A 14443-nucleotide genomic window follows, 5' to 3' on the forward strand; every position below is an offset into this window, starting at 1 on the left:
GGATGTTCATATTGATGTAAATACATATTATTTAATCTAGGTAAATAGCAAGACATAATGAGTCCAGGAAATGGTTATATACCACTAGAAGAGTGATCTATATATCGCTGGAGAATGGCTAAGTGCCACCTGGATGATGGCTATAAGCTATCAGATAAATGACTGTGTGTCATCAGAAAATAGTTATGTACTATTTAGGGAGTGGCTAAGTTGGGTGTAACAACTCTTTTAGCATTGATCGCTTTATGAGCAGCTATGTAAGGTGTAACAACTTTCTTAGCAATGAATGCTCAATGTGTTTGCTGTCGCACAAACCATTTTCCTACGTATGAATTGGTTGTTCTTACAGTCTATGTGACTATGCATTCCGATTATATTTAGTCTACGTGACTAAATACCTCTGAATGATCTTTGTGATCATTTACCTTTGTGGATTGACTTGGACAAGTGGGAGATGTTGGACGTTAAGAGATGAAGGGGCGTCGCCCCTTCATCTTCTGGAACGTAAGGAGACGAAGGGGAATAGCCACCCCATCGTCTCCCTGATTTCCCTATATAAGGGTGAGAGATGCAGCGCTGGAGGGTGTGCTGGTTGCGTCCAAGCCAAACTAAGGAGAAGTTGTGGATCTGTTCCAAAGGGGTTGCGCCTGGGAGAAGAGAAAGAACACCAACGAAGGATTTGGTTTGTGGAAACTTGAGGAGCCTTCCACTTCGTGATCGTTCCTCCGACAGAAGCAATCCCAGCAAGGCACGCAACAACATGTAAATCTAACAACAGTAATATTGAAAAAAATATTTAAAAAGTATGAATAGTAGCGGTTCTAAAAGGATGAACACTAATTCTTTTAAAAAATTGAAATAGATATGATTTTTTTTAACTGTTTCAATTAAAATGAAATAGAATAGGATTTAGAAAAAAATCCATTTTAGTTTAGATAAAAGTTCAATTAGATTAGTTCTAATGAGGAGGACTAAGCTTACATTCGAGACTTGACAATCTAGTTTGACTCGATCAGTCGAGTACTACTGAGTGCTTTGGTACTCAAGAGCACAACTGTCGAATGGTTGAGCGTAACTATATCGAGTCATGCCAAATGGCTTCAGCATAAAAATGCCGAATGAGACTCTGGATGATGAATCAAGCTCGAACTCAAATTTAAACAACTTGGACTTGATTGCCTTACAAAGTCAGCATTGTTCGCAAATTGAGTGACTCAGGTATGCCGAGTGGGTGCTCGGACTTGGTTAACAACCTGACTCGATTTGCCGAGTGGGAACGCTAGTCGAGTTGTCTGAGATGTACCTATTCGGATTCGACTTCAACTTGAGGAGTCTATTTTTTATTGAACTCAAACAAACGAAGTGCAATAGCGCTCGGGGTGCTCTGGAGGAGTAAATCACACTCGGACCATTTAGAATCTGAATACAGTAATTGATCAGATAGTCGATTAGAGCTCCTAAAATCGAGAAAATTTATTTTTCTTGATTTTTTATATGTGTTCTTAGTGTGTTGGTTATATGCTTATTTTGAATTAAAATGAACCAGTTTTGTTATTGGTTATTTAGTTTTGTACTGACTGTATTAATTTTAATTTTAGATGGCATGGGCAATATGCACTATGACTCATCGTGATGTATTGCGAAATAAACTGAAGGAGGCCATTAAGGAGATAGTATATGATCTTCTTTATGGAGTCAGAGGACACATGGGAAGGCTTGATAATTTATTCTGGAGACTCTAGCAAATCCTAGATAATTATTAGATCTGTTCTCTAGTTCAATCACTACCGAAACGCCTCAATGAAGTAGCACACCATATATGGAGGCGCTATGAAGGGTGCATCACGTATATGGAGATGAAAAAAGAGCTACTTCATCGTCTAGTCTATGTGGATAGTTATGGAACACCTCCCCAAGAGAATCTGAAAAAATTGAGGCGGATCCAAAAGAAAATCCAAATATGGATTAAAAGAATCAAGAAGTCGGTTTGCCTAAGAATGCCTTAGTTGAGTCAAAAAAGATAGGGATTATGTTGATTACTACTGTACTAGTGTCTATCCTAGTGGGAGCAGTAGTGACCTATCTAGTTTTTTAAAGTTGTTTATATTATGAGTTAGCAAAGAGAGTTATGTGTTAACAATCTTAAATTTAATAATGAGTTCATTTAATAATGTGTTCATTTAATGATGTGTTCATTTTTATAATTCGTTCATTTAATGATTAATTCATTTGATATAATGTATGTAATATAATTGATCAATATTAATTAGATTGGATAATATAAATGATGAGTGGAAACATAGTTATCACTTGATTTTGTATACTAACTCAGATTTGCATTGAGTCAATCAAAAAAATTATATACATATGATTTACACTAAATAACTAATAATGTGTTTATTTATGGTAGATCATAGCTACTAAAAACATCATAGCTGAACTCGATAAAGGAGAAAAACTAAATGGGGAATTACAAGATATGGCATCTCAAGATATGATATGTTCTTGAAGAATAAAAAGTTTTGGAGACTGCCAATCAGATTATGGAAAAATTTATTAATGGTCCGACAACACAGCATAGATATGATATTGATGTCTATAAGTCATGGAAGAAAAAGGACTCTATTGCTAAGGGTATATTGATAAGTTCAATTGTAGATGACTTGATTTTTTTAGTATGAGTTATTACCCTCTATTTATACTGTCTGGGTTGTCCTTAAAGAAAAATATAGTGAAGTAAGCCTTAGTAAGCTTCGACAACTAACAATTAAGTTTGACAGTTATAAAAAACACCCGAATATTTCTATAGCTCAACATCTAAGGGAAATGACCAATATGATTCGGGAGTTAAAGACTATTGGTCATCAGTTGACTGATGAACAACAGGTTCAGGTGGTAATCCGTTCCCTTCCTGATTCTTGGGAGATGATGAAACAGAATCTAACACACAGTGAAAGTATAAAGACTTTTGCTGATGTCTCACACCATGTTGAATTAGAGTAAGAGAGAATTGAATCCGCAAGGATTTCTGGATAAGCTTTTGTAACTGAAGGTTCTATTAGAATGTCTAGATATAAGAATAAGAAAAAATGATGCAAGAAGGGAAATAGAAAAGAAGTTGGTACTGTTGTTATTGGGTTAGGCCCAAACAAGAAGCAATTCAAAGAAAATAAGCATGGAAAGAAACATAAAAGCAAATTGACTTACTTTAACTGTGGCAAGAAGGGTCACTTTGCTCAGGAATGTATTGAGCCAAAAAATATATATCCATGTTTATCTTCCATTCATGAGCATAATGTTGCTAGTACAATATTGTTAACTGATTCTTATCATTTGTGAATTATAGATTCGGGAGCAACAAACTATGTAGCACATGAGTGAGCTACAATTGTGGAGTACCGTCTGATACCAACTGACAACAAATGAATATATGTAGGAAACAATGTAAAAATTGAAGTCATAAGAGTTGGCACTTGCAAACTCAACCTACGTTATGGATATACCTTGCTTTTACATGATGTCCTTTATGCTCCTGAAATTAGACGAAATTTAATTTCTATTAATTATCTTCTTGAATTGGGTTATTGTATTAACTTCTACAACCGATGTATGGAACTTCAAACTAACTCTATCTTAATAGGATATGATTTTTTAACGAATGGTTCTTAATGTAGAACCGAATACTAATTATGGAATTGACGATTGTTTTTCAAACATTGCTTTTACTAGTGATGTTGATATTAATGATAAAGTTTGACATGCTAGATTAGGACATATTGGACAAAAATGAATGAATAAATTAGCTAAAGAGGGTCTGTTAGACATTCATGCTAAGATAAATTTGTTTGATGTAAGCACTATCTTGTTGGAAAATCAATTAGGAAACTATTTGGTAAGGCTATTAGAGCTAAATCATCATTGTAATTAATTCATTCAGATATTTATGGCATGTCTCTTCAAAATCAATACCCTCTTATTGAGTACATCCTTTTGCAACAAAACGAGCTTTGTATCTATTAATCAATCCATCTACTTTCTTAGCTATGTGGTTATCTTTGTTGTGATATTTGGGATCCTTAAAAAAAACTATCATAGCTTGATTATCACAGTACACTGTAACAGGACTCTCACTGTCCTCAGCATTCTTTAGATGCTTCAGGAACCTTCTTAACCAGACGATTTTTTGCATAGTCGTTGAACAAGCCATATACTCAACTTTCATTATCGACAGTGTTACACAAGCTTTCTTGCTATTCCATGAGATGTCGCCACCATTTAGCAAGAATGTATAACCAGATGTGAATTTTCTGTCATCAAGGTCTTCTACCTAATCTGCATCTATATAGCCTTTCAAACTCATATTAGATCCTTGAAAATAGAAAGAATAATCTATTATCCTTTTAAGATATCTAAATATCCTCTTCATTGCTTTCTAGTGTCTCAATCCTAGGTTTGACTGATAAAGGCTAACTAAGCTAACAGCATAGCTAATATCAAGACGTGTACACAACATAGAGTACATCAAACTATCAATGGCACTGGCATATGATCTTTTCTTCATCTTAACTATTTCTTCTGGAGTTTTGGGACACATACTCTTGCTTAGAATAATACCTTTTGCTATAGGTGTTTGTTCAATGTTACAATTAAACATGTTAAAATGGTATAGTATCTTAGTAATATAAGCCTCTTGAGACAAACTCAAAAGTCTTTTTGATCGATCTCTTATGATCTTCACTGATAAAATGTATTCAGCTTCTCTCATATCTATTATGTCGAATTATGATGAAAGCCACATTTTGACTTTTATCACAAACTTTATATCATTTCTAGCTATTAGCATATCATCAACATATAATGATAAAATAATAAATTTTTCTTCTTTCTCAAGAAAACACAATGATCTTCATTGATGATTTCGAAACCAAAAGATAAAATGACTTCATTAAATCTTATGTTCCATTGTCTTGATGCTTGCTTCAGACCATATATAAACTTTTTAAATCTACACACTTTATTCTTTTGGCCTGCAGCAATATAACCTTCTAGCTGTGCCATATAGATTTTCTCGTCAAACTCACCATTAAGGAAAGTTATTTTTACATCCATCTGATGTAATTCCAAGTCAAATTTTGCTACAATATCTAAAATGACTCGTATTGACATAAATTTCATAACGGGAGAAAATGTCTCTTTAAAATCAATATCCTCTTGTTGGATATATCGTTTTGCAATAAGATGAGCTTTGTATCTATTAATCGATCCATCTGCTTTCCTTTTAATTTGAGAATCCATTTATTCCCAATAACCCTTGGGCCTGAGGAAGATCGACTAATTTTCAAACTTGATTTTTTTCATTGACCTCATTTCTTCGTCCATTGCAACTTTCTATTTTTCTCTAACTGAGCATTTCAATGCTTCCACAATAGTTTGAGGTTCTTCATCATCAATTGGGAGAATCATTAATGTCTCATTCTCAATATCAAACCTTTTTCGAGGAATAATCTTACAACTACTTCTTCACAAGTTGAACTATTTAGAAATCATCTCATTAATTGATAAATCACTCCCACTGAGTTGACTAGCTTCAGGCATCCCTTGTGATACCTCTATCGTTGACAAAGTATCATCCTCCTCAAATAGTGGAATAGTTTTATCAACGTCACCTCTAGTTGAGAACTCAATTTCGAAAAAAGTAGCATCTCTCGATTCTAATTCAAAGATGGTTCTATCTTGTTACTCATCAATGAAAACATAACCTTTGCAGGTTTCAGAATACCTTATAAAGATACACTTCATACTCCTAGGTCCTAGTTTTTCATATTTGTGAGTATGATCATGAACATAGGCAGCTGGCCCCTCAAGGTCTCAGATTACTTAAATCTAATTTTCTGCCTGTTTAGCGTTCATAAGGTGTAGAAGGAATAGATTTAGAAGACACTCGATTAAGTATATGGGTTGCTGCTAATAAAGCATCTCCCAATAGGAAATTAGCAAATTAGCTTAAGTCATCATAGACCTAACCTTATCTAGAAGAGTTCGATTTCTTCTTTCAACAACCTCATTTTATTATGGAGTTCCTGGGATTGTTAGCTGTCTAATTTATATAATCTCTTTATCATTACATATTGTCTTGAACTGATCAGACAAATACTCACCTCCACGGTCAGTCCGTAAGGTTTTAACCTTATAATCCAATTGGATTTTCAACTTCATTCATATAACATTTGAAGTAAGTTAATGCTTCATATTTATGAGAAATCAAATACACATGACCAAAATATGTGAAGTCATCAATAAATTTAATGAAATAGAAAGCTCCATGTTTAGTCTTCACATTCATTGGACTACAAATATCCGAATGAATTAATTGCACTGGTGATTCAACTCTAATAACCTTACTAAATGATTTCCTAGTTAATTTTTCAATAAGATAATGCTCACATAACGACAAATTTATCTTAGCATAAGTGTCTAACAGACTCTCTTTAGTCAATCTATTCATACGTTTTTGTCAAATATGTCCTAATTTAGCATGTCAAATTTCATCATTAATATCAACATCACTAGTAGTAATAATTTTTGAAAAACAATCATCAATTCCATAATATTCGATTTTATATCAAGAATCATGAAACCATTCGTTAAAAAAATCATATTCTATTAACACAGAGTTAATTCAAAGTTCCACACACCAGCTGTAAAAGTTAATACAACAACCCAATCCATGAAGACAATTAATAGAAACTAAATTTCATCTAATCTCAGGAGTATAAAGGACATCATATAGAAGCAAGGTACGCCCACCACGTAGGTTAAGTTTATAAGTGTCAATTCATTTAACTTTAATACTTATATTATTTCCTACATATATCCATTATTGCCAATTGGTACTTGACGAATGTAGCAAGTTACATGGTATGTTGCTCCCTAATTTATAATCCACAAAGGATAAGAATCAATTAACAATACTTTACTAGCAACATAATACTCATGGATGGAAAATAAACATGGATATACCTTTTTCGACTTAGTATATTCTCGAGCGAAGTTGTTTTTCTTGCTACAGTTAAAGTAAGTCAATTTACTTTTAGATTTCTTTTCATGTTTATTCCCTTTCAATTGCTTTTTATTTGGGCCCAACTCAGCAACAACAACACCATCTTCTTTCCCTTTTCCCTTCTTGAACAATTTCTTCTTATTCTTAGATCTTGAGGTTCTAACAGAACCTTTAACTACAAAAGCTTGTTCAGAAATCTTTGCAGATTCAATACTCTCTGCCTCCAATTTAACATGGCGTGGGACATCAGCAAAAGTCTTGATACTTTCATTGTATACTAGATTCTGTTTGATCGTCTCCCAAGAATCAAGAAGGGAACGAATTACTGTCTGAACCTGTTGTTCATTAGTCAATTCATGATCATCATTTTTTAGCTCCTGAATTATATTATCCATTTCCCTCAAATGTTGGGCCATGGAGACATTCGAGTATTTTTTTTAACTATCAAACTTAATTGTCAGCTGACAAAGCTTACTAAAGCTTACTCCACTATCTTTTTCTCTAAGAGCAATTCAGACAGCATGAGCAGAGGGTAATGACTCATACTCATAAATCAGGTCATTTACCATTGAACTTATTAATATACCCTTAGCAGTAGAGTTCTTTTTCTTCTATGCCTTATAGATATCAATATCACGTTTGTGCGGTGTTGTCGCACCATCAATAGATTCTTCCATAACCTAATTGACAGTTTCTAGAACTTCTTGTTTCTCAAGAACATATCATATTTTGAGATGTCATTGTCCCCATTTAATTTCAGTGCTTTATTGAGTTCAGTTATGATGTTTTTAGTTGTCATAATCTACCATAAATAAATATATTATTTAGTTATTCAATGTAAGTCACATATATATAATTTTTATTAACTCAATGTAAATCTGAGTTGGTATACAAAATTAAATGATAACTATATTGCTACTCATCCTTCATATGGTCCAATCTAATCAATATTGATCAATTTTATTACACACATTCCATTAAATAAACTAAACATGAAATGAACACATCATTAAATGAATTAAATGAGTTCATCATTAAATTTAAGATCGTTAACACATAACACTCTTTTTACAAGTTTATTAACACATAACATACTTTGTTAATTTATAACATAAACAATTCTAAAAACTAGATAAGTTACTATTGCTCCTACTAGGACAGACAATAACACAGTAGTAATCAATATAATTTTTATCTTTTTAGGCTCAGCTAGGGCAATCTTAGATAGACCGACTTATTGATTCTTTGACTTCATGTTTGGATTTTCTTTTAGATCCACCTCAATCTCTTCAGGATCCTCTCGAGGAATTGGTCCATAACTATCCATATGGACTAAACGATGAAGTAACTCTTTTTCATCTCCACATATGTGATGCATCTTTCATAACACTCCCATATATGGTGTGCTACTTCATTGAGGTGTTTTGGTAGCGATCGAACTAGAGTCCAGATCTGATAATTATCCAGGACAAGAAAATCTTGTTGCTTGAGTTTCCAGAATAATTTATCAAGCCTCTCAATGTGTTCTCTTACTCCATAAGAAGGATTATATACTATCTCCTCGATAGCTTCCCTCAGCTTATTTCGCAACACATCATGATGAGTTATAGTGCATATTATCTATTCCATTTGAAATTGAAATTAATACAGTCAGTACAAAATCGACTAACCGGTAACAAAATTGATTCATTCAAATTCAAAATAAGCATATAACTAACACACTAAGAACACATATAAACAATCAAGAAAAATAATTTTTCTTGATTTTAGGAGCTTTAGTCATCTGCAGACTATGAAAGCCGGATCCTGAGCTATCTGTATGGATTTGAGTGCATAACCTACTCAACTCGAGCACCTCGAACGCTACTGTGCTTCGTCGGCTTGAGTTCGATCACGACATACTCCTCGAGTCAAAGTCGAGTCCGAGTAGGTACATCTCAGATGACTCGGCCATCATACCTCACTTGACAAACCCGAGTCACACTATTAACCGAGTCTAAGAGGTTCTTAACATCCACTCGACATACCTGAGTCGCTCAATTTGCGGACAATACCAACTTCACAAGCCAGTCGAGTCTGAGTTGTTTAAGTCGAGTCCGAGTCATTCTTCCGAATAATCACTCGATATGTTAGTTATGTACTTGACTCGTTGAATTTATTTGTCATCCTGAGTCCGAGTTATATGTGTGGATTTTGAGTGAGATTTAATCGACTTTTAAGTCGAAACATGAGTTCTGTGATTTGAGTTCAAGATGGATTCGTCATCCCCAATCCCATTCGGCATCTCATGTGTCGGAACCATTCGACAGCACTCGGTTCGTGCTAAAAAAAAAATTCTTATATGAACAGTACTTATGAGACTCACTGTTCATTTTACAATACTTGCTGTACATATTTTTTCTGCACGAACACATGACCATACTGTTCTTTTTTTTTTTTTGAACAATATTTTTTTTATGAAAATACTGTCTTTTATACGCTGCATGAATAGTAACAAATACTGATCATGTTTAAATGTTGAACAGTGCATGGCACGGATTTTGTTTGCATGAACACTATGGTTCATAACCATTGTATTTTTTTTCATAACTGTTCAGGTTTTTTTTTTGCATGAACATGTGACACTCATGAACAGTAATATATCTGAATTTAAACACGCATCAAATTGAATTTCATGTCCGTGCTTAATTTTCACCGAACAACATTCGGATAGAAAATCAAGTTTTTTTTATTTTCTCATTAATAAAAAATTCAAAACAAACTGTTTTAATTGCATGCATAAAAGTGGTTTAGTGGTTCCATCTTGATTTTATTTCATCCATCGTAATAAAATCTATGCAAATCATTTAGAAATCTACATGTATATTGTTTGAACAAATAACGTAGCATTCCTATTGCAGAAATTCAACATGCATAATTCGAATATGATGATAGTATAAATCGAACATGCATAGTATTTTACTCAGATATCATTATTGATTTGAATGCATGAGTTATCAAATAAAAAAGTATAAATGTTTGTAGTGATTCTTTGTTGATCTTGCTCTTTGTGCTTATGTCTGAAAAGCAATTTGATAAATTGAACAACCCTTTCGTTTCCACAAATCAAAATCCTTTCGATGATGGATGCTCTTCGAAGAGATTTTTGTAAGATACACAATCTCCGAAAAATTCAACAGTGCTTCCATTATGCGTGTCTGATCTTGAACTTAGACGCCTATGTTTAAAGGCAAACTCAAAAATAAAGAATACGTTTGCACACGTGCAGACGTGGGTGGTTACCACATATGTATGTTGTGCAAACATGATCTCCGACATCTTTGTTATTAGGTTAATGTAATTGATTCTTTTACCAATGACTTTATAGAGTACTTCTATCAATTCAAATTTAAAATTTAAGAAGAAAATAATTAAATAATTATTTTGATCAAAGATGATTAAGTAACTTTTTAAGCCGTTTCATCACTTTAAAAGCATGAATGCATCCTAACTAAACTGACTAAACAACTTAGACCGCTAATCCAATTAAATTCATTGAACTAGCTAGATCACATGATCTATTTGGTCGTCTGACTCGACTAAGCAACCTGATCAGAACACTTGACTTGATTATATCACTTGGCTTGATCTATCTGACCAAATCAATCTTTCTAAGTGAAATTTACTATCCTAATGGTCTTATATGAGAAGGTAAATCGAGAAGCTGTAATTAGTCACGATAGAAGAAGTATTGTCTTGACTTTGTCAAGATTCGAACCTTTACTTATTTCTATAATTCTGTTCTTTCATAATCAACTCATACCCCGGGGGCATAGCCTTAATCGGAATAAATTTTCTGGTGCCCTTTTAATTACGTGCAATTTGCATGGTTGTGGTCCTTGTGCACAGTAAGTCGTCATTGCGCAAGGGATATTAGGACCATCTATTCTATTTTGATTCAATACACTGAAAGACAAATTACCAGTCAACGGGAGAAGCGCAGCTGAAAGTGGCTGGCTGCTAGTAAATCCTTCGTTGCCCTTTTTTACTTTCAGTAGCATTCCCCTCCTTTGTCCGTTATCTCCAAGCTCGATCGTTTATGTTTCCTTGTAAACTTTTATCATTTTGACTACACACGAGAGACGTAGAGTTACTGAAGCAGACTGAGCTTTTTGAACAACAAAACATAAGGAGCTACGTACATATCATAGTGCATTTGGAACATCCAATATCCTCTTCTTCATTATTCCAATGGTGTTTGATACATGGAGGCCTTCCACTATCATAGAACATGCATTGCATTGCTAGGCCCATAAGGAAATTAATGCTCCTCCTCCTGGCATTTGTAAATGAGGCCAAGGCGAGGCATGCCTATGTGCCAGAGGTGAGGAAGAATGTGCGCTAGCTCATCCATGGATTAAAGCTACTTTTACCCTCCATCTTTGGCTGCATGTATGCTTACCAACACCCACCACCGCAAAAGAACATGTGATCTGTTGGTGCCACTACCCTGTCGCTGCTTCACGGGGAATGAGTTCACGAGCTCTTGTCATGGCCTGCGAGGGTTTCTGAACAGTGGTGAAGAAGAAGCAACGAGGACAGCACTACTAGCTAGATTCCTCACAATGGCTCAATGTCAGAAAACACTAACTTTCTTATGCTATTCTTCCATTGGCGATTCTGCACGACCAAAGAGAATGAAGTACAATACTTGTTTGGGCTAGTGAAGTTACGGATACTAAAGCCTTCTGTTATACCTGAACTTTAGCATTCTTGTGAATTACAGCAGCAAATGACGGGTAAAATAGCTCACGAATGTCAATCCCGAAAGGTAATCTTCCGAGGATGAATTGAATGCATTAAATAGCATGCTACTGTGGCCCTAGAGTAAAAGAAGGGATTTGAAAAGAGATTCTCATCTCCCCTCCGTTACTCTACTACAGAAGATGACATGCAGGCAATCGAGATGCTTGGTTCTGTTGTTAATAAACATTTTCCACAGTGATGAGCTGGTTAGAAAGATTTTGCTCTGGAGCTTTCTACTTGGATTCATGCATGCATAGATTTAACGTCAAAGCTGGTCTCCTGGAAAGCCCATCTCGGACCTCTCTTCTTGTATTCCTCTGTTTTCGACCTCCATTTCACGGTTGTCACCTCAATAAAGCTGTTACTCCGACTTCTGAGAATTCTTCTACTCCGACAAGTCTCATATTGGATCTCGCGAAAAAATCTTCCTTGTTAGCTTGAAAAAAATGGTTCCTTCTGGATCAGTTTTGTTACAATCGGCCGCGTTGCTGCTTATGCTGCTGCGATGCAGCATGGCGACGATGGAGGAGTCGTGCGTCGGGGTGGTGCCGATGAAGCAGCGGAGGGAGGTGATATCCATCACCGATTTCGGGGCGGTGGGGGACGGGAAGACACTAAACACATGGCCCTTCAAGAAGGCCATGTACCGGATTTCGCACAAGAGGCACAAAGGTGGCACTCTGCTCTACGTCCCCCCTGGCGTTTGGCTTACAGGGAGCTTCAGCCTAACTAGCCATATGACTCTTTTCCTCGCCCGAGGAGCTGTGATCAAGGCCACACAGGTGCTACCCTCCTACAACTATCGTAACGCAGTCAATGAGCAAAGACTGGATTTTGAAGTGGATTTGATTGAACTAACCCATTGCATCTAGCTTCATCTCCTGCATAGATACTCAAGCGTACAACTGGAACTCGTTATATGTGTAGGATACATGGAACTGGCCTTTGGTCGACCCTTTACCATCTTATGGAAGAGGGAGAGAGCTGCCGGGAAGGAGATACATGAGCTTCATTCAGGGAGATGGAATCACCGATGTGATAATTACAGGTGATCCGCATTTTGCTCTTCTCTTCATCGGTTATCCATCAAATTATTACCAAAACGACAATTTCCACAACGTTGATGAGGGTGAAGGGCCCAATGTTTCTCAGATTACTCAACATGTTCTCTGTTCTGTGTTTGCGTTTGCAGGTGAGAATGGAACAATTGATGGCCAAGGTGAGGTGTGGTGGAGCATGTGGAAACAGAGATCTCTCAGATTCACCAGGCCAAATCTTATAGAGTTCAAGAATTCCAGAGACATTCTCATTTTCAATGTCATTTTTCAAAACTCTCCGTTTTGGAACATTCATCCTGTTTATTGCAGGTTACTATAAAACAATTCCTTTTTTTTTTCCCCTTTAACTTCGTATCATCTTGTTTATCTAAAACTAAACCCTCCTTGTTTTAGGAATGTGGTGATCAAGCATGTAACTGTGCTTGCTCCCCGTGACTCTCCAAACACTGATGGAATTGATCCAGGTATATATTCGACATGTTTAGGGTTCTTCTTGGCACTCAATTCTCGTCTACTCTTCGTTGACTTCAATCTGCAAATTAACCATCAAACATGGTTCAGATTCCAGCTCAAATATATGCATCGAAGACGCCTTCATCTCGACCGGAGACGACTTGGTGGCCGTCAAGAGCGGCTGGGACGAGTACGGGATAGCCTACGGCCGTCCTAGCTCCGGCATCACAATCCGGCGTATCACTGGGTCGTCACCCTTCTCGGGAATCGCCATCGGAAGCGAGACCTCCGGCGGGATCGACAACATCCTAGTGGAGAACGTCGATCTGTACAACACCGGCATCGGCATCCACATAAAGACCAACATCGGCAGGGGAGGCCACGTCAGGAACGTCACGGTGGCCAACGTGCGCATGCGAAGGGTGCGCAAGGGGATCAGAATCGCCAGCGACGTCGGCGACCACCCCGATGAGCACTTCAACCGGCGGGCGATCCCGACGGTGGACGGCGTGACGATCAAGAACGTGTGGGGCATGCAGGTGAGGCAGCCGGGGTCGATGGAGGGCATCAGCAGGAGCGCGCCATTCACTCGGATATGCCTCTCGAACGTCAAGTTTTGGGGCGTTGGCCCGCGCCGAGCGGCGTGGCGGTGCTCGGCCGTGAGGGGAGCTGCGGTCGACGTCCGTCCGTGGCCCTGCTCGGAGCTCGCTGACGCCTCCAGCTCCGGAGTTTGCTCGCGGGCTGCGTAGAATTTGTTGGAGCTGTGTTTTTTCTTACAAAAAAGATAATAATGTTTCAGAAAAAAAGGACAATAGATTTCATATTATTCCCTTGAAATTAAATGCGTGTATTTAAGAGGTCCTCAAATAATAATAATAGTAATAATAATAAAAGCAAGAGCAAACTCAAGTGACTTCTCTCGCTCGCTCTCTCTATCTCGTGCTCCAGTTTTCTCTTAAAGCTGCTTCAAACTTTGGCTCCTAATAGCGCATCGATCCTTGTAAGATGTAGGAATGGACTTGGCACGTACATACACCGGCCCCACAACTTCCTCAAATTGCCTCTTCATATCCTACTGCTTCGAAGT

At 36.7% G+C, this 14443-nt stretch overlaps 2 protein-coding genes across 2 annotated transcripts in view; both read left to right on the forward strand.

Moving 5' to 3' along the window:
- The window catches only part of LOC141843897 (protein INCREASED PETAL GROWTH ANISOTROPY 1-like), a 5159-nt gene extending 3417 nt beyond the window's left edge, over positions 1 to 1742 (forward strand). Inside the window, exon 6 of the mRNA XM_074731921.1 lies at positions 1599 to 1742. Within this exon, the coding sequence (XP_074588022.1) occupies positions 1599 to 1742 (144 nt within the window). The remainder of the gene's footprint in view (positions 1 to 1598) is intronic.
- A 10516-nt stretch (positions 1743 to 12258) lies between these two features.
- Positions 12259 to 14105, forward strand: LOC141844279 (putative polygalacturonase). Its single transcript, XM_074732319.1, has 5 exons — positions 12259 to 12627; positions 12773 to 12893; positions 13038 to 13212; positions 13297 to 13367; positions 13465 to 14105. Exons 1-5 carry the CDS (start codon positions 12292 to 12294, stop codon positions 14103 to 14105), a joined length of 1344 nt encoding a protein of 447 aa, XP_074588420.1. The 5' UTR covers positions 12259 to 12291.
- Positions 14106 to 14443: the final 338 nt, after the last annotated feature.

The sequence above is a fragment of the Curcuma longa genome, chromosome 13 (assembly GCF_044706935.1).
Source record: "Curcuma longa cultivar G26 ecotype Majalengka, Jawa Barat chromosome 13, ITB_CL_G26_1.1, whole genome shotgun sequence".
Taxonomy (NCBI): Eukaryota; Viridiplantae; Streptophyta; class Magnoliopsida; order Zingiberales; family Zingiberaceae; genus Curcuma; species Curcuma longa.

Excerpts from the sequence above, each read along its gene's own strand:
- LOC141844279 (XM_074732319.1), top strand. The coding sequence starts at position 12,292 with ATGGTTCCTTCTGGATCAGTTTTGTTACAATCGGCCGCGTTGCTGCTT. Across the intron at positions 12,628-12,772 it reads CTGTGATCAAGGCCACACAG|GATACATGGAACTGGCCTTT; the intron begins GTGCTACCCTCC and ends TTATATGTGTAG. Across the intron at positions 12,894-13,037 it reads CACCGATGTGATAATTACAG|GTGAGAATGGAACAATTGAT; the intron begins GTGATCCGCATT and ends TTGCGTTTGCAG.